The sequence below is a fragment of the Pongo abelii genome, chromosome 8 (assembly GCF_028885655.2).
Source record: "Pongo abelii isolate AG06213 chromosome 8, NHGRI_mPonAbe1-v2.0_pri, whole genome shotgun sequence".
Classification (NCBI taxonomy): domain Eukaryota; kingdom Metazoa; phylum Chordata; class Mammalia; order Primates; family Hominidae; genus Pongo; species Pongo abelii.
The window spans coordinates 99,764,612-99,789,301 of NC_071993.2; the positions used below are offsets into that span (position 1 = coordinate 99,764,612).

The 24,690-nt window shown below is 35.9% G+C and overlaps 1 protein-coding gene across 8 annotated transcripts in view; it reads left to right on the plus strand.

Moving 5' to 3' along the window:
* Positions 1 to 24,690, plus strand: part of EXOC6 (exocyst complex component 6) — a 207,717-nt gene that overhangs the window by 138,724 nt on the left and 44,303 nt on the right. For 7 of the 8 annotated variants that reach the window (XM_024253940.3, XM_054522647.2, XM_054522648.2 and 4 more), the window contains 2 exons: positions 7,165 to 7,306; positions 23,875 to 23,948. In XM_024253940.3, coding sequence (XP_024109708.3) covers positions 7,165 to 7,306; positions 23,875 to 23,948 — 216 coding nt within the window. Of the gene's footprint in view, positions 1 to 7,164; positions 7,307 to 8,933; positions 10,646 to 23,874; positions 23,949 to 24,690 lie in introns of those variants that run through there. The other variant, XM_054522651.2, reaches the window with a different exon arrangement.

The window sequence follows — 24,690 nt, forward strand, 5'->3', positions numbered from 1 at the left end:
AGTCTTAAGTTTGTATATAGCATGGCATACTTAAATATTTTGCTGATGTCAAACATTGCAGAAAACAATATTTTGAATTGCCTTTGGTCAGGGCTTTGTTGGAAGTAGTAGTAATGAAAGGGCTTTTAAAAGGAAACAACACGAGAGTTTTAGTAGGAAGCCAGTGGATTAGGAAAGAACTATATAAAATGCAATAGAAACTGTAGACCTTAATGAGAGTTACTTCATTCACGTTAACTAACAGAAGAAAGCAAAGCCACGTTGCGTTAGGAAGGTTGAGACTGTTTTTATGTGTTTTTTTTTTTCTATTTTAAGTTCCAGGGTACATGTGCAGGATGTGCAGGTTTGTTACATAAGTAAACATGTGCCATGGTGGTTTATTGCCCCTGTCAACCCATCACCTAGGTATTAAGCCCAGCATGCATTATCTGTTTATCCCAATGCTCTCCCTCCCCCAACCCCAGGGAGGTTGAGACTTTGACTGCACTCAGTCTCTGAGTCGTTTTTTCCTCCATCATAACCTGTTTCACAGAACATTTTATTCAAGTGTGTGCCTCAGCAAATGAAGTTCTGCTTGTACTAGACTCTGACAGTCAATATCAAGAACTGAAACCTAAATACAAATTCATGAGTGACAAAGACCTACTTTGTGCTATCTTTTTGTATGTGGCTGTTTATAATAGTCTGCCACCTACATGTGTGAAAGGGGAGACAGTTTGCTTGAGTGACATTTGTCCAGTTTACTAATTAATGATTATATGTAAACCACTTCCGTTGTCTAACCTGTTAGTGATTCTGGCAACTTTTTTTTTTTTTCCCAAGACAGAGTCTGTCCGGGTGTGGTGCCTCACACCTGTAATCCCAGCACTTTGGGAGGCCGAGGTGGGCGGATTATGAGGTCAGGAGTTTGAGACCAGCCTGGCCAATATGGTGACACCCCGTCTCTACCAAAAATACAAACATTAGCCGGCCGTGGTCCCTCGCGCCTGTAGTCACAGCTACTCGGGAGGCTGAGGCATAAGAATCGCTTGAACCTGGGAGGCAGAGGTTGCAGTGAGCCGAAATGGTGCCACTGCACTCCAGCCTGGGTGACAGAGTGAGACTCCATCTCAAAAAAAAAAAAAACAAAAGTTAGGGTGAATTTGGCAATATCATGGGACTGCCATGGCAGAAGTAGTGATACTTGTAGAAAGCTAAAAATTTGGATACTGCATGCCTTCTAAGGCCATACTCAAAAGATTGTTTAAAAAAAAAAAAGACTGCCAAAGTTTGATGAGCCCTATGATTGGGATAGGGGAAGTTTTGAGGGAAGTAAAAATACGCCATGTATTATGCAGTCCTGTGGTTTTTCCAGTTCAGGAAAAAATTTTTCAACTTTAAGATGATCATGTTCTATTTCTCTCTTTCTCTCTCTCTCTCTCTCTCTCTTTGTGTATGTGTGTGTGTGTCTTAAGAGTAGACATTTCTGTTACTGTCTCATACCCTTATGATTGGTAATTGTTGGAAGGAGAACAACCTGAGAGGGGAGAATGGGAATTTATAGTTGACTGTGGGATTGTGGTTAACTGATGTGTCCCAATTCATTCTTTCAGGGCTGGAAGTAGTTAGAGATGGACAGAAATAGAGTATAAGAGGAATATAGAGCGTAAAGAGGTATTTGGGGAAATGTTGTGGGTGTTAAAATGAGTATATTTTGATCTATGAATTTTAGAGCAGAATTTCAAAAATTTGTCTTCAGGTGGGCAGATCCCCTGGGTTCAGAAGTTCAAGACCAGCCTGGCCAACATGGTGAAACCCTCTCTCTACAAAAATACAAAAATTAGCCAGGCATGATGGCAGATGCCTGTAATCCCAGCTACTTGGGAGGCTGAGGCAGGAGAATTGCTTGAACCTGGGAGGTGGAGGTTGCGGTGAGCCGAGATCCTTCCATTGCACCCCAGCCTGGGTGAAAGAGCAAGACTCTGTCTCACAAAAAAAAAAAAAAAAAAAAAGAAAAATTTGTCTTCAAGGTAGTATTAATGTTATTTAAACTCACTAAGGGAATTCATCTTGATATTTAAAACTTTATAACATAACTATTCTATATTATTGAGAATCGGACATTTCAGTGTTATGTACAGTGTTCAGCCAGAAAATGAATTAAAACTGATCTTACTAGGTAGAGAAATTCTTGTGCATTTGTGAAATAATCTTGGGGAAAGTTTCATATTCTATGTTTTAGGTATCTTTTTCCTGATTTCATAACAGTATTTACATTTGAACAAGATGTTTCATGTAGTAAAACTCTAGATTAGTGGTTCTTATATAAAATGGAAGAGTAACAGATTTCTTGAATTAAAATACCTGTTTTTCAACTATACCTCTTTTTAAATATTTCAATTAACTATTTTTAATTTTTAATTTTAGTGTTTCCATCTAATGAAATACCTCATTCTTTCAGTATGTGTGTTTTAAAATTAAAATTTAAAATTTAAAAGAACTACAGTTTATAACATTTTAAAATACACATACTCTTTAGGAGAGCTACAATTTATAGCCTTTTAAAATACACATACTGAAATGAAATTAAATTCATTAATTTATGAATTTATTCATTAATTCATTCATTAATGAATTAAATAAAAATTTACTTCATTAAAATACTTCCCTTCTTTTGCTTCTGAAAAAGACTGTTTCATAGTCTCATAACTGAAATTTATGTAGCAAACGATGATAGTTTGTATAAAATGATAATATTTTACTGCGTTAATTTAGATAACTTTAAAAAGCCACACAGAATCAGAATTAATGAAGTCACTTACCAGTGTTAGGTTTAATATCCAAATTGACCATGATTTTATTTCGGTCTTCCTTTTTTCTTTGACAAGAGTTAGACTTTTTAAACAAAACCTTTTATCACTGTAAAGAATAATATGTTGTACAATATATTTGAGTCTGTGCATTTCTTTTTACTTAAGTAAAAAAGTAGTTTATTGTACAAAGTTAACCTTTTGTGGGAATATAAAGAAAAATGGACTCTCCTGGAATCATTAAGGGTGAGTAGACCAATACGGAAAGAATGTGATTTCAAGAGCATATTTTAACATTAAATGTACTTGAGAGAATGAAAGCAGCATTGGAAAGTGCTTTCAAATAATTACTGTTGAAATCAAACCTTTTTTTAATAGACCTTTGAAATAAGAAAATGGCGAGACACAAATGAAAACTTCAAATGAAAATTTAAATGGGCCAAATTAGTTTTTAAGTGTTCTACATTTCTCTTACAATTATATTAGAGTAGATCTATGAAAACATTACTTTGAAAACAAACCAGTTTCAAGCCATAATCTAATAAACTATGTTGTGTTTTTACCTTGTTATTTTATGATATTTCACAGGAAACAGAGTATCTTTAGCCTAATCTATGATAGTAAATTATTTTGGAAATTTGTCTTGACATACAAGCAGATGTGTTTTCTTAATTCCTTTTAAACTGAGGGTTGGTGGTTTGTGGTTTATTGTTCCTGTGATTGGCATTAAAAGCCTTATTTCACAGCTTGCAGTGAGGGACTATTGGGTAAAGAGTGGCTGTGTTCCACAAACTAAATTCAAAAAGTGTCAATCAAGGTCTCACATAGGTTACTTAGAGAATGAGTTTTCTTACTAATTTCACCAAATGTCGCCTCATGCTGTCTTTGATTGGCACAGCCTGGCAGGGAGGATGGATGAATCTGTCACCGGCTGGTTAATTGTGTTACTGGTCTCAGTCTGACATCAGGTCTTTGACTCTTAAGTGGCTCAATACAAAACAAATTAGCAGATTGTAGTCATATTTCTCATTCTATATGCTTTGACTTTGTTGAATGCAGTCCATAAATCATATTGACTGACACACAAGTAAATGATGAAAGCTGTTTTTGAGACATGAATCTAGAAAGCAGCACTGTGAAGGTGCCATGGAAGGATGCATATGGTTGACCCTTTGGGAATTTCCTAGGAGCCAAATGTCTCTTTACCACAATTGTTCTTAGAAGAAAAGCTTTTCGGTAATGCAAAAAGGATCTAATATGTCAGCAGATTCTCTTTTACAAGTTCCTTTGAAATATAAGAAGTTTGTCTAAGAGTTTTCTCTCTTTGCAAGTTGTTTTCAGCCAAATGTTAGAGCAGGGTAAAAAAGTAGTTAACCTTTAAAAGCTTAGCAGGTGTTTTTACTTATTTATTGAACTTTGTAAAGAGAGGGAAAATGTTGGTAATAGTTGCAATTAATTTTTCAGATGAGGGCAGGAGAAATTTTGAGGTGCTTGAAATTTATTAAATGTGCCGTGTTTTCTCAGTCACTTCACTTAATTATTTTGGCTTTTTTTGTTATAATGTTAAAAACTAGAGCGTCTCTAATGAAAAGGTCTAGTTTTTAAAAGATCATTGTAAAAGTACTCAGACTATTTTTATTCTAGAAGATGATATATTATTAAAGGCATCAACAGCAATAATAATAATAATAATAGTGTTCAGAAGTTTATACCAGAGTGTGCCAACGGCTATAGACATTAAAAATAAATTTTCAAATATATTTTCGGGTGTGTAAATTTTTGGAGTGTTAACATTTCTATCTAAAAATATGTAGTACATGAAGTTTAAGAATAGTTGTATACATTTTATAGTTACAAAGTAGACATTTAAAAAATATTGTATAATCTTATGGAATATAACTTTTTAAAATTTTAAAGAATCTGAACTTTTGATATTGTGAACTTAAATTCTGAGCTATTTATTTCATCTGAAGATTTATAAAATATTTTATAAATATTTTAATCTTCTATCTTTGAGAACAATAAGCCTGGATTTAGTATGCCTAATCAAAAGAAATTCAATGTTAGGATTTTAGTATTACACATGATATTTAAATAAAGAGCTAAATTTGTGTGTGTGTATGTATGTGTGCGTGTATGTTTTCATTACTTATTTCCACCAGGTTTCTGGAATAGCCTGTGTCTACTCTTACCATCGTTTTCAGCTCCAGTGCTATTGCTGTGTAATCATTTGTAGCGTCTGAACCCATGATAAATTTTAAAGGTTTACATAAAACAATACAACTTATATTGTACAGTGTGTTTGCTTATGAAATTAATTTAATAGTAATTTTCTGGCAATTTATTAATCAGCTTTTGGAGTTAGTACATGATAGTGGCAGCATGCATAGGACATGGAGCCAATTTGATGGAGAAGCACATTAAACTAAAATGCACTAGTTGTTCTGTTAGGTCAAAATGACATTTCCATTAAGTATTCTGAAGCCTATTACATTGTAATTAAATGACATGCCATTGATTTCTCCTTTCTCTGCTTCTCCACTTCTCATTCATATTGATATTATTCTGCTTGGGGAATGGAGCTGCATGTCTCCCAGACTAATTCCTCTTGAGTTTGGGGGATCTTGAATCATGCTGGGTTTTCCATTGTTTGTTACATTCCTTTTTGGCAGTTCATCAGTATCTGTCAAATATATTGTTTGCATCGGCTTTTATCTCTTAAGTTTTTGATTGAGAAATTGACATTCCATTTCACATATGCAGTTTTTCACTGTGCATAGTGTCTAAATGCAAAAAACTCATTCGAAAAGTTATTTGTTTCTAGTCTGACTTTTAATGTGTGATTTAACAAATGTTGTAATAAGCATTTTGAACATGTATTTATGTTCTTTATTACCTTTCTCACAAATCAACCTTATGTAATATGTTTTTGTACTAATATATTGTGACATTTCTGTTTGGGAGATTTTGGTCATGATTTTGTAGCTTTCTGGCCTTTGAGATAAATAGGAAAAATATAATTATCAAATATGGCTGGGTAAATATTTGTTAATGCAAATGAGGCAAAACATGGCATGTCTTCCAAAAGTAATTATTTCTAATGATATTCATAGATCTTTGAATCCTATCATAGTAGTCATTCTATCACGAAATCACATGATTGTCAGTTGAAGGTAGCCATCCTAGGAGCAGTATTACACAGGAGAACTTTACCTAAAAGAGTTTTTATAATATTTTAAACCTCTAGTTGAAATGCAAAACCTGTTTAAAAAAATAATTTTTCTTTGGGAGGCCAAGGCGGGTGGATCACAAGGTCATATCAAGACCATCCTGGCTAACATGGTGAAACCCTGTCTCTACTAAACACACAAAAAATTAGCCAGGCGTGGTGGTGGGCACCTGTAGTCCCAGCTATTTCGGAAGCTGAGGCAGGAGAATGGTGTGAACCCAGGAGGTGGAGCTTGTAGTGAGCCGAGATTGCACCAGCCCTGGCCACAGAGTGAGACTGTCTCAAAAAAAAAAAAAAATGAATTTACACTAAAAGTGATGTAGATTTGTGAGTCAGCTATGTAATGCAGAGGCTAAACATTTAAAAAGGCCATTTTTGAGAAAACAATTTAGGCTATCAGTGAAAGTTCATGTAGAGTTTTAGGAGATTATTATAATAGGAAATATTTTTTAATGATGTATATTATACTGAAAGAAAACCACAAGTGTTCAACCACATACGTCCAACCTACCAGATGATTTAAAAACTGAATTTTTAAAGCTAAATGCACATCTGTAGATAACCTTGAAGTCATATTGGTAGACAAACCTTTTTTTTTCTGCCAGTGATTGAAGCTATGCTATAGACTAATGTTCTAATTAGAAGTATGGACTTACGATTCAAAGGGTATTTTGAATTTTAGCTGTAATTTAAATAGCAATAATAGTAAATTATACTGTTAACTTCCTTTATTCTGACTTGGTTAATTAGCTAAAGGAGAGATTAAAGAGCATTATATGGATAAAATGTTCTGTCAGTATGACTTATTTTATGTCATAAGTGTCATTTTGATATGCATTTCTAAAGTGCTTTCAGTATTTCGAGAGATCTGAAATAATAGTTTTTAACTGGTATTTTAATTTTCCTTTGTGCAGTTAGAGCTTTAATGATATTTATATCCTGAGAAAGCCAAGTAAACTAAGAATATTAATGTTAATTTCTATGATATAAAACCACTCAGAATACAGAAACAGGAAGGAAAGTAACCACTATTGTACCAAGCATAAGCAACAAAAAGAATGCCAGGTGTATGATTTTTCTGATTCTTTGCGATGTATTTCTATGTTTGTTTATTTGTTTGATTTTTGGTTTGATTGTTTTAAACAGGGGAAAGTTGCTCAGACAGCTTGCATGTCAGCCTGCCAGCATCTGTCAACATCCTTAATGCAGATGTTACTGGACAGTGAGTTAAAACAAATAAGCATGGGAGCTGTTCAGCAGTTTAACTTAGATGTCATACAGTGTGAATGTAAGTACTATATTGGTTTATTCTTATGTATTACTAGGAATCTATGCTTAAATTATATGAAAAAATGTATTTAGCAGGATAGTTCAGAAAGGAGGGAGAAGGCCTGGTTCAGCTAAACTTTTAGCAGCCTTAGGAGTAGGGCTAACTTCCTGAAACAGAAAGATAAAAATATCTCAGCTTCACATTTAGGGCCTCTAGAGAGAGGCACTGAAGTGGCATTCCAGATTGGGATATTTAAAAACATGATTCATTTTCCCCATTATTCCTTGTCTAGTCATTCTTGCCTTTTTCTAGGACTCTCCTAATGTTTGTCATAAATGAATGAAATGATTCTGTCATTCTTACTTGCCCTGTAAGTAACTTTTTAGATACTTGCTAGAAGAATAAGCTCAGGACCTTGCATTCCAAATGAAATTTCTGAATTTTTGTTTCTCTTTTCCTTAGATTTCACAAGGCTTTAGTATTGCCATTGTTTTTCACTTTATTTTTTTTTTACGTAACAAGGCTAGCAGATTCCATAATCTGATGTTGACGTTAGTCAGTCAGCTTCGAAACTGGATATGCTATTTGGTCATTAGCCTTGTTACATGTGCTTTTGGATATGGGTTTTATCAACCCTCAAATTATAATTCTTTAAGTACAAGATATGAGTATATGTGAGCAATTTTCAAGCAGTGCTTTCAAATAAGTGGTACACTGATTAAACAATGAAAATCCCTGGTTGACAATTCTATCAGGCACCACAGTTGATAAATTGAAAATCAGTGGGGCACAAGAAGGATTATAAAATATTTGTCTGAGGAAAAATTTGCAATAAGGTATTCTTTGTGAAAGACATTAAAAAATTAAATGTCAGCAGTTTGCAACCGAAGCAGAAATGACTGATTTTTTTCAACAGATATCGAATAGTTGTGTGCCCACTCTGTATAAGGCATTGTGCTAGGAAAAACATCATTAATATTATAGAAAATAATCAGATAGGCTTTTTGGACAAGATCAGTTGTCTGTTGCACACCACACACACACACACCCCCCCCCCCAAAGTTTCTAAAAACCTACCCATTTATTTAAAAAAAAAGAAATGTTTATTTAGAAAACAAAAGAAAAATGGTTTTTTTCCTAGGGAAGAGAAAGATTAATTTTCTTTTCCCAGAAAGCATTTTTAATTTTCTGTAATTAGAAAACCTTTATTATATTTCTTTCTCAAAGTAAAGCTATTGTTTGACAAATATTTATTTATATATTTATGTTTTAGTTTTTTGAGACAGAGTATCACTCTGTCACCCAGGCTGGAGTGCAGTGGCATAGTCTCAGCTCACTGCAACCTCTGCCTTCTGGATCAAGCGATTCTTGTGCCTCAGCCTCCCAAGTAGCTGGGACTACAGGTGTGTGCCAACACGCCTGGCTAATTTTTGTATTTTTAGTAGAGATGGGCTTTTGCCACATTGGCCAGGCTGGTCTCAAACTCCTGGCCTCAAGTGATATGCCCACCTCAGCCTCCCAAAGTGCTGGGATTATAGGCATGAGCTACCGCCCTTGGCCTATTTTGTATTTGCAACAATATACCAAAGAAACACTTTTTTTTTTTTTAAAAAGGTTTTTTTTTTTTTTTTTTTTTAAATTACAGATGAGGTGTTGCTGTGTTGTCCAGACTGGTCTCAAACTCCTGGCCTCAAGTCATCCTCCTGCCTTGGCATCCCAAAATGCTGGAATTAGAGGCATGAGCTACTGTGCCTGGCCATTTTTATAAGCTTTTAAGCTGAAAGTAATTTTTATTCCCATTCCACAAATACTTTGAAACTGGTTTCTTAAGTTTCTTTAAAAGTTGTCTTATGAGATCATTTCAGTATGACATTGTCTGTATAAATATCTTATATAAGCATTGCTCAAGACGTTTTCGTGTTACAGTAGTCCCTCTTATCCACAGTTTTGCTTTCTGCAGTTTTTGTTACCTGCTGTGTAGTACATTAAGACATTTTGTGTGTGAGAGAGAAAGATACCACATTCACATAACTTTCATTACGGTATATTGTCATATGTCCTCTATTTTATTATTTTTGTTGTTAATCTCTTATTGTGCCTAATTTTTTTTTTTTTTTTTTTTTTTGAGACAGAGTCTCGCTGTGTCTCCCAGGCTGGAATGCAGTGGCACAATCTTGGCTCACTGCACCTCTGCCTCCTGGGTTCCAGCAATTCTCCCGCCTCAGCCTCCTGAGTAGCTGAGACTATAGGCGCCCACCACCAGGCCCGGCTAATTTTTTGTATTTTTAGTAGAGACGGGGTTTCAACATGTTGGCCAGGCTGGTCTCAAACTCCTAACCTCAGGTGATCCACCTGCCTCGGCCTCCCAAAGTGCTGGGATTACAGGCATGAACCACCATGCTTAGCCCTGTGCCTGATTTTTAAGTTAAGCTTTATCATAGGTATATATGTATGTATGTGAAAAAACATAATTAATATAAGGTTCATTACTATCTGCAGTTTCAGGCATCCATTGGGGGTCTTGGAACATATCCCCCATGGGTAAGAGGGGATTACTGTATTACATCTTTAGTATGGCTTCAAAATAACTAGATGATTAAACTACCTTTTTGGCATTTGATGTGTCTTCTAAATTAAATTTATTGCTCAAAGATGGAAATTACTGTTTGATTAGACAAGTTCAGTTGTCTAAATCTTCTCCCTATTCTCTTACCTCTCTACCCTATTGACATTTAGAGAAAGGCCCAAACACCCTGGACTCTTTGCCTCACTGTCCTGCCATAGGATAGTTTCCACTTTCAGATACTCCTTTGGGCAGAGTTACTAGAGGCTCCTTTTAAAACTCTGATGTTTTCTTTAAGAGCTAGTCTCTTGGAAAAGACCAAGAAAGGTCCTGAGTATGAGCTATAACTCAAGAAAGCCTGGGGCCATTTGCAAGAGGGGTAAACCCTAGCCTGATGGGGGCTAAGGTCCTGGCACTGTAGATATGAAAAGGGAGAGACCAGGACTCCAAAGACTAACCACAGAAGACAACTCGGATTCTTTTAAGAGTTTGCCTATGGTTGGCTCTACTTCTTAATACTTCTGTATTACCTTAATCATTACTTCTGAATACAGTAACATGCATTTACTACTCATGGGACAAAAAAAATTGATTAAAAATTTTTGTGTTTATTTCACTATCTCTGGTGTTCTCTTTTCCAAAAGACATCTTTTTACTTAAGTAATATAGCATGGATAAAGAAGTTTTTCTGGTGCAAAAGAACCATCCACTCCTCAACTTCTGACTTTCAGTGATTGATGTATAAATCATTTAAAAAATGAAACTTAGCTTTCTCTAATAAATATGTTAAAAGAATTTTAAAAATAAGTTTTCATGTTAAATATTTTTATTTGTTTAAATCTGGAGGAAAGTAGTTCTTTAAATATACAAATCTTATTCTCAATTTTAATATAGTATGTATGCTTTCTGCATATTGGGGCAGGGAAAGGAGAAGAAAGCGAGGCAAGAAGAAAAATCTGGCTAGGTAGTAGAAGGCTAGAGTGCCTGGTAAGTCTGTGAAGAGAAAAGGTCTGGATACCATGGAAATCAACTGGAATATGAAGAAGAGGAAAGGCAGGTAGTTCAGATGGGGAATCCTAGAAGCTAAAAGATCATTGAGTTTCCTCACACACCTGTTAATAACATAGACATGCTCACACACTCCTCCATCTTGAAATGGAGGAGGAGATGAAATCCATCTCCTCCTTTCTATAATAAACCTGCCAAGTAATTGTCCAGCCATTCCTTGAACATCCCATTTGGGAGATTAAATACTCTTCAGAAAATACATTTCCATACAATACATCACTCTATCAATCTCTCACACTGAGCTGAAACCACTTTCTCTCTAAATTTCTCTTAATAGACCTAGTTCTACCTTAGGGTTAGAGTCACCACCAGTCTATATTGTGTTTTTGTGCAAATTAGAAAAGGTGTTCTCAGTAAAAGGAAAAAGCCCTCTAGAGCTGCCCCCTTTATCTGAATTAGAGAAAGTTTACTATTTTCCCATCTGGACTTGGCCCCTACGAAGGCACATAGCTTATCAAATAAAACATTAGCTGGATTTAGCTCTCTCCTTCCCATTTTTCTCCTCAGTTGGGCACCTGTGTATAGCAAGCAGCCTGACAACTATATCTAAAGTTTAGGGTCACACAAGAAAAAACAAATCCTTATCCACAAGCCAGTTACATGAAAACAGCTCTTACATCTCTCTAAATCTTCTGAAGGCCAGACATCAATAATTCCTTATTCTTATTCTTCTTATGTGATATAGTTTTAGATCCAAAAATCTTCTCTGAACAAACTGGTTTAACTATCTTCTCTTTCATATTTGATACCCCAGATTAAATATAGAGATACTCAGGTGTACGGAACAAGTATAATTATGTAGCTTTGCTATCAAATACATTGTTTCTTATTCTATAATTGATTAATAAAGCCAAAACTGTTAAACTTTTTCAGTAGCTAGAATATACTTCCAAATCATTGAAGCTACAGGATTCTATTATCTCTGTGTATTCCCCCCCTTTTTTGGTGATTGCTAAGCTCTGTTTTTCTTATCCTATGTATATGTGGTTGGTTTTTATTTTAGGATTTTAAGGTTATCCCTAATAAATTTTGAGATGTGTTCCATAACTAGCCTTTTGAGATCTTTTTATATCAAAAGTTAATATCTGTGGATTTGTAATCATTCTTTCTACATATTTAACAAAGTCATTAGCAAAATATTGAACAAAACCTGTTATTCATATCCTTAGATACAGAACATCAATATCCTAAGATACAGTACATCATCAAAATGTGGTCCCCAAATGAGCAGCAATAGCATCATGTGGGAGCTTGTTAGAAATGCAAATTCTTGGGCTCCACCTGCTGAATTGGGAACTCTGGGGATGGGGCCCAGCAATTTGCTTGAATAGACCCTCCAGTTGATTCTGTTGCATGATAAAGTGTGAGAACCGCTGTATTACATGGACCTCTCCTTTGTATCTATTTCAGTCAATTATTCAGAACCTTATGGATACCTTAAGATTTCTCAGCCAGTTGCTAATCCCCTGATTGAATCTAACTCACAGTTTGGCATCTTGCTCCATGTTATGAGCAGCTTCTGTCAGAAGCCTTGCTAGCATAAAGAGTTAATAACAGCAATTGAATTTTCCTTATCTACCAGTCTAATTACCCTTTCGAAGAAGAAAATGACTTTACTCGGATTCGTCATAAATCCGTATTGACTCATAGTGATCACTTTCTCTTGAAGACTCTCAGAAATCTTTACTTAATAGCCTGTGATTGGTTCTCAGGATTAACATAAAATCCTGCTAGTCTGTGATATGCTAGCAAGAGAGCCATAGTCCAAGGAAGTCCAGTAGCAGGGATCAGGAACTCAGATTGGAAATCATGAGCCACCAAAGAAATGCTGGGCAACTCAGAAAAGGTACTTAAATCATAAAATATAAGCAATAAGAAGTGAGTTTCATTTACAAGATTGAAATATAAGCACCAACAATGACCTTTATTCTGTGCTAGATTTTCCTTTTATTTGGTTTAATCAGAATCCAAATGTTTATTTTCCCATTCTTGTTACTCCGTGAAAAACGTCATACATGTATTTCCTCGGCCTCAAAATGTCAATCTGCAGGTGGAAACAAATAGCACATCTGGATGTAGTGGGGGAGGTGGAAAGGTGGAAATAATTCAGTTACTGACAAATTATTCTATACCATCATTCAGCCATGTACTTTTTATTTTTGTTTGTTTTATTTTTCTGATGATGAAGAAGAATTAGCATTGACCCATCTATGTGCTCATTTGTTTTTTGAAACAATGTGTTGATGCTCTTTTTTTTGGTATTCCTTGTGACGGGTGACTCACATACCTGTGAGTTAAATTAGCTTGAGCTAAAATTTCAGTCTGTAATTATGAAACAGAACTTTTTCCCATGTTAAGTCAACTTCTTTATAGGAAGATTCATTTGTGCAAATGTTTAATGAGAACCTATTATATGTTTGTTATATACTGGGAAATCAAAGATAAATCAAACTTCAAAGATTTCATAGTCTGGCTGGGTAGGAGACAGGTACATAACTGTAATAGAGCATAATTAATTATTTATAGAATATGTATTATGTATAGAGAGGGGGCAATTAATCCTGTATGCCATGGGATTGAGAAGGTTGACTATGACAGAAGTAAAATTTGAGCTGGGTCTTAAGGGATGGATAAGATTTCACCAAAAGCAGGGAAGGGCATTCTGAACAGAGGGAATAAGACAGGCAAAAGCACTGTGATGAGACAATGTTTAGGGAATCTTCAAATGATCATATGTGGATGGACTACAAAATGGAGCTTTTTAATTAGGACCATGACATGATTAAATCTGTGTCATAGAATGTTAACTCTAGTGTCATTTGGAAATTTGTACTGGAATGAGGGAGAGACTGAAAGCAGGAAGACCTATTAAAAGACTATTGAACTTTTTCATGTGAAATATTAAAAAAAGCTTAACCTTCACCAGTGGGAATGGAGAGTATGGATTCCAGGCATTTTGGAGGAGGGAATACATAAAAAGAGTGAATGAGTAAAGGTACAATTTGATATGATTTAACCATCCAGGATGGATAGTTTAATTAAATTCAACATAGAAGATTTGAAATTGCAGGTATCTTACAGAGTGCTATGCTCATAATAAAAGGTCTACAGATGTTTATTTATTGAGTAACAAAGTAACAAATCAGGAACTCTCTGTAACCAACACTGGTCTCTTCTAGAGTTCTACCTTTGTTGTCAGAAAGTTAAGACCCAGCTGATACTGCTGTATTTCAACTCAAGACCATTTAACTGCTTGATCTAAACAAAACTAATCAATATTTCTTTCATAAAAATTCTTCACATATTTGATGACTGAAGAATGACCTTTTAACTTTATCCTTCTGAGCTAAGTAGTTATTTTTTAAAATGTTTCCTTGTAGGATATTTTCACACGCCTTTTTGTAAATTTTCTTTGGATCTTTTCCTGTTTTTCTACTTTTTTAACCTATACTTGGTCAAAGTGGATACAATGTCTAAGTTCAGGAATATAGAATTATATGAACTTATATAGAACTTTTCTTTTTTAAATTGCTTTCAGATCAGTCTTAAGATGGTCTTGAGTACATGTCAGGAAGTTGAGACCTTGCTTCCAGTCCTGGCTCTGCCTCTAACTTGAGCAAGTTGACTTGGACAAACCCTTCAACCATCAAGAGGCCTAAATTTTTCCCATAACACATGGAATTTGGAATTGATAAATGTTTCAAGATAACGTCCTGGTTCTAAGATTCAAAGGCAGTTAAATGTTAAGACATTGAAGAGTGTGGGGCTTTGAAGTCATATATTAATTATGTCTTCATATCTATTATGTGCACGGCATTGAGGGAATACAGTGGTAAGCAAAACAGAAAAGGTCTTTACCCTCTTGGAGTTTAAGTCCAGTGGGGAAACAGTCATTAATAACTTCATTAATAAATATGACTATAAATTGTTAAACTTTGTAAAAGTATATGGTATGAGAATACTAGGTAGGATCTATGTATGAATGTAGAGGTTAACTTTTGGTTAATTTGACCATAACCATAATACTAGTATAACCACATGTTTGGAGACAGTCAGGAAGATAACCAGGAATACATACTTGGAAATTGCAAAAATAGCTCCCTCTGAAAGCTACATTGAACCTTTGATCTTACTATAAATTTTGTATAAGTTCGAGATAAATGTCTTCTTATTTGGAGGAGCATTTGCCAAGGTATGAGAATGATGTTCTGAATCAGTGTATGTACTTTGTTTTATATTTATTAAATACTTATTATATATTGGGTACCAATATAGATACCTTATAGATATAACCATATAGAAGAAAAGATTAATATATCCTCTAAACAAGTTCTTACAAAGGTGTCACAGAAATTCTTCATATTACTAACAAAATACAGACTATTTCCAAAGCATCAGGCAATCAGAAAGATCTATTCTATATTTGAAGTATCCAGAGTAGGTCTAGAATACATTTTTAAATTCATTCTACCCAAACATCTAAGTTAGGTTATTAGCTCCTAAGGGTTTAACATCTTAAATCTGTAGGTATTAGAAAAGGCATTAGAATAGCTCCAGATTAAAGATTACTGGCACCTATTTCAATGGTGAGTTATTGGAGAGTAGGTAAGTTTCTTAATGTGAAAGCCTTGGTCTTTCTTAATTTTTGGATAAAAACTTAACCTGCTGGGCATAATGGCTCATGCCTGTAATCCCAGCACTTCGGGAGGCCAAGACTGGAGAATCACTTGAGCCCAGGGGTTCGAGACCAGCCTGGGCAAAATAGGGAGATTTCATCTCTGCAAAAAAAATTAAAAATTAGTCATATGTGGTGGTGCACATGTGTAGTCCCAGCCACTCAGGAGGCTGAGGTAGGAGAATTGCTTGAGCCTGGAAGGTCAAGGCTGCAGTGAGCCATGATCATGCCACTGTACTCCAGCCTGGGTGACAGAGTGAGACCCTCTCTCAAAGACAAAACAAAACAAGAAAGCTTAGCCAAAAAAGAAAAAAAAAAAAAAAGAATGCTGTTTATAGAGTTGTAGCGACTATGACCTCTAATTCTAGCCTTGAAAAAGGCCTGTGCCCCATAATAAAAGTATTAAGGCAAAATCTGGATGGTAAGAGAAGAATATTTCAGTGCCTTTTTAAAAGGTAAGCTGGATGCTGTTACACTGTTTGGATACCTGAATTTGTTCCTGGTTTGGATACCTGAATTTGATACCTAAGCTATCCGATGGAGGATACTTTGCCCAGGTTTAATTCCAAGAAATGGAGAAAACTAGATACTACTTTATATAAAAATGAGGTGATGAAGGTAGAGTAACAGTTGGTCCTCGAGGTTTGCATCCCACTGTTGCTGACCGCATATAACAGAAAATACATCTAAAAGCCAAGAATCCTAACTCTCCTGATTCCCAGGCATAAGTTCTTGACCACCAGAAAAACCACTAGATGGTGCTCTTAGTCATTCCTTCTAACGACACAGCTGGTTCACATGGGATGCGTTGTTTGCCTAATAACAAAGTTTGTTAAACAAAACTTGAGTTCTTACTAGCTACTTTAATCTTCAGATCTAGATAGAAATGAAATTACAGGAAGTATCTTCAAATAGAATGAATATTGGCATTCATATTCATCCATTTATTTAGTTACAGAATTATTCCATTTTATATGCACCTGTGTGGTCATTTGCAAGCAAGATCTTAAAACTTTTGCTTAGCCTCCTCCCCTTTCTTTCCATCTTTTGTCAAGCTTCTGGTGTGTTCCCTCTTATGACTCCATGGGCCCTTTTTCTCCCCCACCCCCTTTACTCCCTGACAATTCTACCTACCCTGTATGGATGTTTTCTGTATCTACATTGTAAACAATCTACATTTTCTGCCTTATGGTAAAGATGACTGTCTGCCTAGAACAAGATTTTTCAAGGACTTCTGAGTTTAATTCCCTCTGAGTTTAATTTCAGAGTAGGTTTTATATTTTCCAGTCAAGATAAATACTTGTGGCCTGACATCTTGGCAATTTTCCTTCCCCCCTCGTGCCAAACCCTTTACATTTTGCATAGATCCTGAGGGGAAGGGCCTGTTTTCCTACTTAAAAAAATTTTTTTGTTATATATACAAATAACTCACGTTTTGCCTACAGGTATTCTTTGTTCTCTTAAAACTTCATCGATTGCCGGTTGGGCGCAATGGCTCACACCTGTAATCCCAGCACTTTGGGAGGCCGAGGTGGGTGGATCACCTGAGGTCAGGAGTTCGAGACCAGCCTGGCCAACATGACGAAACCCTGTCTCTATTAAAAATACAAACAAATTAGCTGGGTGTGGTGGCACATGCCTATAATCCCAGCTACTCTGGAGGCTGAGGCAGGAGAATTGCTTGAACCCGGGAGATGGAGGTTGCAGTGAGCCGAGATCACACCACTGCACTCCAGGCTGGGCAGCAGAGCGAGACTCCGTCTCAAAAAAAAAAAAAAACAAAAACCCAACTTCATAGATTGCCAATTTGGAAGATAGTTTTGTTATAATCACAGCTTACCCTGCATACATTATTTTTTGTTCCCACTTTCATCTAAATTGATTCAAACTAGTCTTCTTCCAAGTTAGGCTGATATATCAGAGTTTTACTCTATTGTTTTAATATACCTTCCCAATAGGATCAGACACCTCCTTCTCTAAGAATATTTGAAAACTTGGAATCAGGCCGGGTGCGGTGGCTCATGCCTATAATTCAGCACTTTGGGAGGCCAAGGTGGGCGGATCACCTGAAGTCAGGAGTTTGAGACTAGCCTGGGCAGCATGGTGAAACCCCTTCTCTACTAAAAATACAAAATTAGCAGGGCATGGTGGCGCATGCCTGTAATCAAAGCTACTCAGGAGGCTGAGGCAGGAGAATCTCGCTTGAACTTGGGAGGTAGGGGTTGCAGTGAGCCAAAATTGTGCCATTGCACTCCAGCCTGGGCAACAGAGTGAGACTCCATCTCAAAAAAAAAAAAGAAAAGAAAACTTGAAATCATTTATTATTATTGCAGAAAATAAGAGGAAATGAATATCCTCAAGTTATTTTGTTTATTAAAAAGGAAATAGTCAAATTGGAGGCATTAAGAGAAAAAAACAAAGATTTGGAATCTCTTAAAAAAGAACACTTTATAGTCTGGAAATGATTTTTACATATCTTATTGGGAAACCAGGATCAATGTGTGTTTTTTAAAAATACCCTTAAAGGCATGGCTAAATGACAAAAACAAAGACACTATAATGGGGGGAAGTGGGCATTATTGTTTTTAAAATTTTAAAGATAGTCCAAGGGAGGAGAATTAGGAATCCCCAAAATATGACAAATTATATACAAAATGAGAATCTGGATGAGCCAAAAAGTAATTTGACGATAGTACTTCAAGAGATTTCAAAAATTAGTCATCAATTCTTTAAAAATTTAAAAGATTAAAATTGACCCCATGAATTATTGGGACCATAGACAATATTAGTAGAAATGATTTGTGTTACTATTTATTCATTCAACAAACATTTATTGACTGTTTCCTAGGTGACAGGCATGGTGTATGTAACTACTTCCCAGGAGCTTCTTGTTTAGTGGAAGAGCTCATGATTTAGTTTTAATTGAAGAAACTATTAGGAGTATTCTCACCTACCCTTAATTACTTTTATATAAATACACTAAGTATATACAGTTCTTGATTTGCACTGTTAAATAAATACATATGGCTAGGAAATTTAAATTAAGCTGGATGCAGTGCCTCACACCTGTAATCTCAGCACTTTGAGAGGCCAGGGCAGGAGGACTGCTTGAGGCCAGGAGTTTGAGACTGGCCTAGGCAACATAGTCCCCCTGTCTCTACAGAAAATAAAAAAAGTTAACCAGACATGATGGCACCTGTAGTCCCAGCTACTCAGGAGGCTGAGAGGGGAGGATTGCTTGAGCCCAGGAGGTTGAGGGAGGCTGCAGTGAGCTGTGATGGCACCATGGCACTCCAGTCTGGGCAACAGTGAGACCCTGTCTCAAAAAAAATTACTAAAATAAAACCAAAAATTAAGTTTAGCATGGATATTACATTTCATTATTGCAGAACATTCTCTTGGACAGCATCATTCTAAATCTAATCAACAAGCTAGATAATATATCAATATCCAATACTGGATGACGTTCCTTAGAATTTATTTATTTATGGTTCTGTTTTTCTTCATTCATTTAAGAAACTTTCATTGAATACTCATTATGAGTCAGGCATTGCGCTAGGTGATAAGAATGTAGAAGTGAAAGTACTGTCCCTGTTCTCAGGGAGTTCATGGTTTAGTGGGAAGACCCAGACAGATAAACAATTACAAGGCAGCAAAGTGAGTGCTGAAGTTAGGCTGTGCACAGGAAGTTGCAGTGAGAACACAGAGAAAGGACATAACCCAACCTGCAGGGATAATGGAAGTCTTCCCAAGGAAGACGATGATTGAAGGATAAATAAGAGTTTACCCAGATGGAAAATAAGAAGAGGAAGGATGCTGTAGGCAGAGGGATCAAAGCATCATGGAAAGAGAGTGGTATATGCATGGAAGTACAGGTAGTTTGGTGTGGTATAGAAACTAAGGTGCTCTTAGGGAAATGATGAGATGAGGCTGGCAGATAGACAAAGGCTAGATTGCGAAGGACCTTAGCCTTGTTTTATTTTAAGATGATGGGGAACTATTGAAGGATGCTAAACTGTGAAGTGGCACAAGTCACATCTATGTAAATCCTACTGGAAGAAGTGGATGGAGAGGTTGCACCAGAAGCAGGGAGATCAGATAGGGTGTGTTTTAGTAATCCAAGCAAGAAATGATGATAGTTTGTACTAAGGTAGAAACAAATTCAGACTCAAGAGATACTTTGGGAAGTAGAAACAACAGGATTGACTGCATTTGACTTTTAAAGAAATAAAGGGAAAAATACGAAGCTGTGAATCAATAGCATATCATTACGAATGTCCTCTGTGCCAGATGATTATCAGATCACTAAATTGCCTTCTACCCTTAAAAAAATTTGAGAAAAAGCCCTGAGTGTTATAATCTAGTGAATTTCACTTCCGTATTGATTAGATTCTTATGAGAGATGTGATAAAAGATGAGAGACTGAATACTTAATCAGATTCTGGATTAATGGAGTAAGTGCCAGGAAACCTGAATTAGTTATATAATCCTGGGCAAGTCGCTTTCCTTTTAATTTTTCTGCCCTATAAAATGAAGGACTCAGCTGGGTGTGGTGGCTCACGCCTGTAATCACAGCACTTGGGGGGACCGAGGCAGATCACTGGAGGTCAGAAGTTTGAGACCAGCCTGGCCAACATGGTGAAACCCTCTTTCTACTAAAAATACAAAAATTAGCTGGGCGTGGTGGCATACGTCTGTAATCCCAGCTACTTGGGAGGCTGAGGCATGAGAAACACTTGAACCTGGGAGAAGGAGGTTGTAGTGAGCCAAGATTGCGCCACTGCACTCCAGCCTGGGTGACAAAGCAAGACTCCATCTCTAAAAAAAAAAAAAAAAAAAAGGGACTCGGCAACTTTTAAACTGAGTCTTTAGGGGACTGTTGGACGTGTTTCAAAGAGGTTGTCTCTTTCAGTTGCAAGATTTTATGATCCATCATCTGCATGCCCTATTTACTCAAGTAAGTTATTGTGATGCTCAGAGCAGATTGTGTGTGAGAAAGTGCTTAGTAAACTATAAAGTGCTATATAAATTTATAGTATCATTAATTTTGACATTGAGCTCTTTGGTTTACTACCAAGCCATTGGGGCTTAAACAATAGTATCTTAAACAGGAACATAGGGAGAAGAAAAATTATTTTAAGATTATTTTTAATGTAGAAACATTCTGAGCATTAAGTAGATAATAACTATATGTCTAATTGAAATTGAGCTTATTTTTGTGCCTGATGAGTCTCCCTGCATCATAGAAAGTCTTTATTTATGAGTATATGTGTATCTATCCATGGTGATGGTAGAAGCTATGGTAACATTTACAGCCTTGGTTGAGAACCACTAGGGATTTGTGGTAAACTGTTACAGACAGTAGCCTGTCTGTAACAGTTTTTTTTTTGTCACCAAAAAAAAAGGCCAACAAAATGCTGGATGGTCTTAAGTATTTTTTTTTAAGACAAGATCTTGCTTTGTCACCCAGGCTGGAGTGCAGTGGTACGATCATGGCTCACTGCAGCCTCAACCTCCTGGGCTTAAGCGATCCTCCTGCCCCAGCCTCCCCAGTAGGTGGAACTACTACAGGTGCATGCCACCATGCCTGGCTAATTTTAATTTTTTTTTGTAGAGATGGGGTCTTGCCATGTTGCCCAGGCTGGTCTTAAACTCCTGGCTTCAAGCAGTCCTCCAGCCTTGGCCTCCCAGAATGCTAGGATTTATAGGCATGAGCCACCATGCCCAGCCAAAAAAAGTGTTTTTTTAAAGTTAGAAAACACCTTTACTTTTAACACCTTTTATGATTATAATATAAAAGGCTAACATAAAATAATATATTTTACAATGTAATATAAAAGGTATAATTTTGCTTATCGTTTTTCAGTTAAGATGTAATGATACTAGAGAAAGGCAACTCAGCTACCTAGGGCATAGTAGGGGGTAATGGCAATACCACTGTATGAAAGTATACCACTTATTGTATAACAAGACAGTGATATGAATAAAGTGTACTAAATACCGAAAAGTGTGGCTAGATTTGGTCACTAAATTTTGGTTTTCTAGGAAAAAGTGGTCTGAGAATGGTGAATTTAGTCACTTATCTAATGACCATAACCTAGCAGAGAACCAAGAACAAACAGGGAAAAGTGATGCATCTCTGAGTAACCAAAAGGTTACTCATTCTCAAAAGGTACATACGCTCAAAGGAATGTGTATAAAACCTATTAACCTTACTAGTAGGAGAGGCCCTTGCTTAGGTTGTATTTGCTCTTACTTTAGACGTAATTCTAGTAATTGATTAGCTGGCTTACCTGCTCAAGAAGAGTAAAGATAAAATTAATAAGAGAGATGAGGGAGAGAGTAGGGAGTAAGAATTCATGTTAAAACTACCAGGGAGAAGGCAGAAAAATTAGAAAAGCTAGACACAAGGACTCAAATAGCACAGCTTTTTAATAGAACAAAAAAACAGCTCTTACTTCCATAACAGCCCCTGGGAATTTTACTTTATAGAACAAAATGTATTCTTAATGGTGACCCAGAGAATTATGATACATTTTAGAATTTTGTAAAATATGCCTAAGATTAAAGAAAAATCCTGATGCTTAAAGCAAAAATTATACAACAGCAACATTCCCCAGAGATGCCAGATAAATTAAGCTGTGCAAATTTTCATTTATTTATTGTTTTTAATTGTTGATTTTGAGCCTTTCTAAACTATATTTCACACAGAATACACTAAATTTAAGAATTGCTTTTGTTATTCCAAGAACTATATAGGCTGAAATTTTAAATAGCTTCCAAAATTCTAGCTCAGATAAATTCACAAATGGAACATCTATAATGTTCTCTAAAAAAATCAGAATATCCAGCACTTTGGGAGGCCAAGACAGGGGTGTTGCTTTAGGCCAGGAGTTCAAGCCCAGCCTGTGCCACATAGCAATACCCTATCTCTACCAAAAAACCCCCCCAAAAACCAAAAAAAATTAGCCAAGTGTGGAGATGCATGCCTGTAGTCCCAGCTACTTGGGAGGCTGATTCCTTGAGCCCAGGAGTTCGAGGTTGCAGTGAGTTATAATCATGCCACTGCAGCCTGGGTGACAGATCGAGACCCTGTCTCTTAAAAAAAAAAAAAAAGAAGAAGAAGAAAAGAAATTAGAAATTAATGGGGTGGGAAAATGATTACAGGCATTCTTATCAGAGAAGCTTGCATGTAAAATGACAGGGTCTTTTTTATGAGCCAGGTGTTTTAAGTTTTTAAAATAACTAATATTGGAATTGTCTTTAGTTTAATTGAATAAGCTATGTTAGTAGTATTAAAAATTTTAAACCACAAAAAATTATTGAAGAAATCTGTGGAAATTAAAAAAATTCTCGTTGAGATATTTTTTAGTTGAGGCATGAATCCTTTCTAAAAAAATCACTGGCCGAGTGTGGTGGCTCACACCTGTAATCCTAGCACTTTGGGAGGCCGAGGCAGGTGGATTGCCTGAGCTCAGGAGTTCCAGATCAGCCTGGGCAACATGGTGAAACCCCATCTCTACTAAAATACAAAAAAAATTAGCCAGCCGTGGCGGCATGCACCTGTAGTCCCAGCTACTCGGGTGGCTGAGATAGGAGAATCACTTGAACCTGGGAGGCAGAGGTTGCAGTGAGCCGAGATGGCGCCACTGCACTCCAGCCTGGGCGACAGAATGAGGCTCCATCTCAAAAAAAATAAAAATAAAAATCAATAAAAATAATTAAAAAGCATGAACAGACATTCCTGCATCATCCTGATTTTTCTACTTAGAACATTTTACCTATTGTCTGCATGTAAAGTTGACTTCTTATCTTGGTGTCTGCCTTTTATTGCTATTAGCTAGAGGTGGGATTTTTTAATAGCACCTATTCTGTAGCAAAGCAAATGTTTCAAAATATGTTGACAGCCATGGAATTGGTATCATTGTTAAATGCTTCTGCAATCGTTCACCTAAGGCTAAAAAGGGTCAGAAAGCTTTACTTGATTGAAGTACGTTACTGTTAAATTTTAGTAAGAAAACCCTCCTAAATTCATTGTGATTAGGATTACAGTGATTAAATGGCAGATTCGAAATTTAAAATTATTAAAACACTTGAGGTAATGGATGTGGAGAACTTTCTCAGTAGTGGAAATTGAAGTTTATAAATAATCTTCATTTGAAATGATTATGTGTAAATATTATAATGCATTTATAATGAATAGAAATTAATTTATCAGTTAAACTCTTGTATATTTTGCGATCTCGTTTTTATTCTTTTTTTTTTTCTTTCTTTTAATAGTGTTTGCCAGCTCTGAGCCTGTGCCAGGATTCCAGGGGGATACCCTGCAGCTAGCATTCATTGACCTCAGACAAGTAAGATGTAATAATGTACTTCCCATTTGTTGCCCTCTAACTGTTGTCCTCCCCTCACTTTTTTTTATTAATGCTACAGGAATGCCTGTTTGCCTTGAAACAACCTATCTTAAGAAAAATGCTTCCTTGATAACTATGTATTTGGCATGTCTCTTTGAACCTGTAATGCATTTAGTACCTCAACTTCATAGAGCATTCTCATCAGTGAATATTCAATTTATTTAATAGTCATTACCTGCTAAGCACATTACTAAATCATAACTTTGTAGCTTGGTATAATGACACTTGATGTTCAAATTATTTCTTAATAATCTCATGGTCATACATGAAAATTTGTGGTATTAACATTAATGTCAGGACCCAAGTTAAATGTAAATTATTAGAACCTAGAAAGTAACCCCTTGCATAAAATTTTTTCAATGGTAAAGAATGCTATTTTTATAAATTTTCTGTTGGTCCCAGAAAGAAGGATAAAATAAGTTTTAAAAATGTAATGAGACATTTACACAATTCTTTTCTGGCCACAATACTCTAAGTGTAGTAACAAATATGGTCATTTAAAAACTCTATTCATTTTGCTACTCTGACATCTCTATTGTCGTTTTATTTATTTTCTTCCCTTTTTCCACCTCTTTTTTTTTTATTCTTTTCCTCCTCTTTTCTCTTCCTCTTTTTGTTTCTTTTTAATTCCTATTATTAAGTAGCTTAATAAAGCTGGGGAGTCACAAGGGGGTCATAGTAG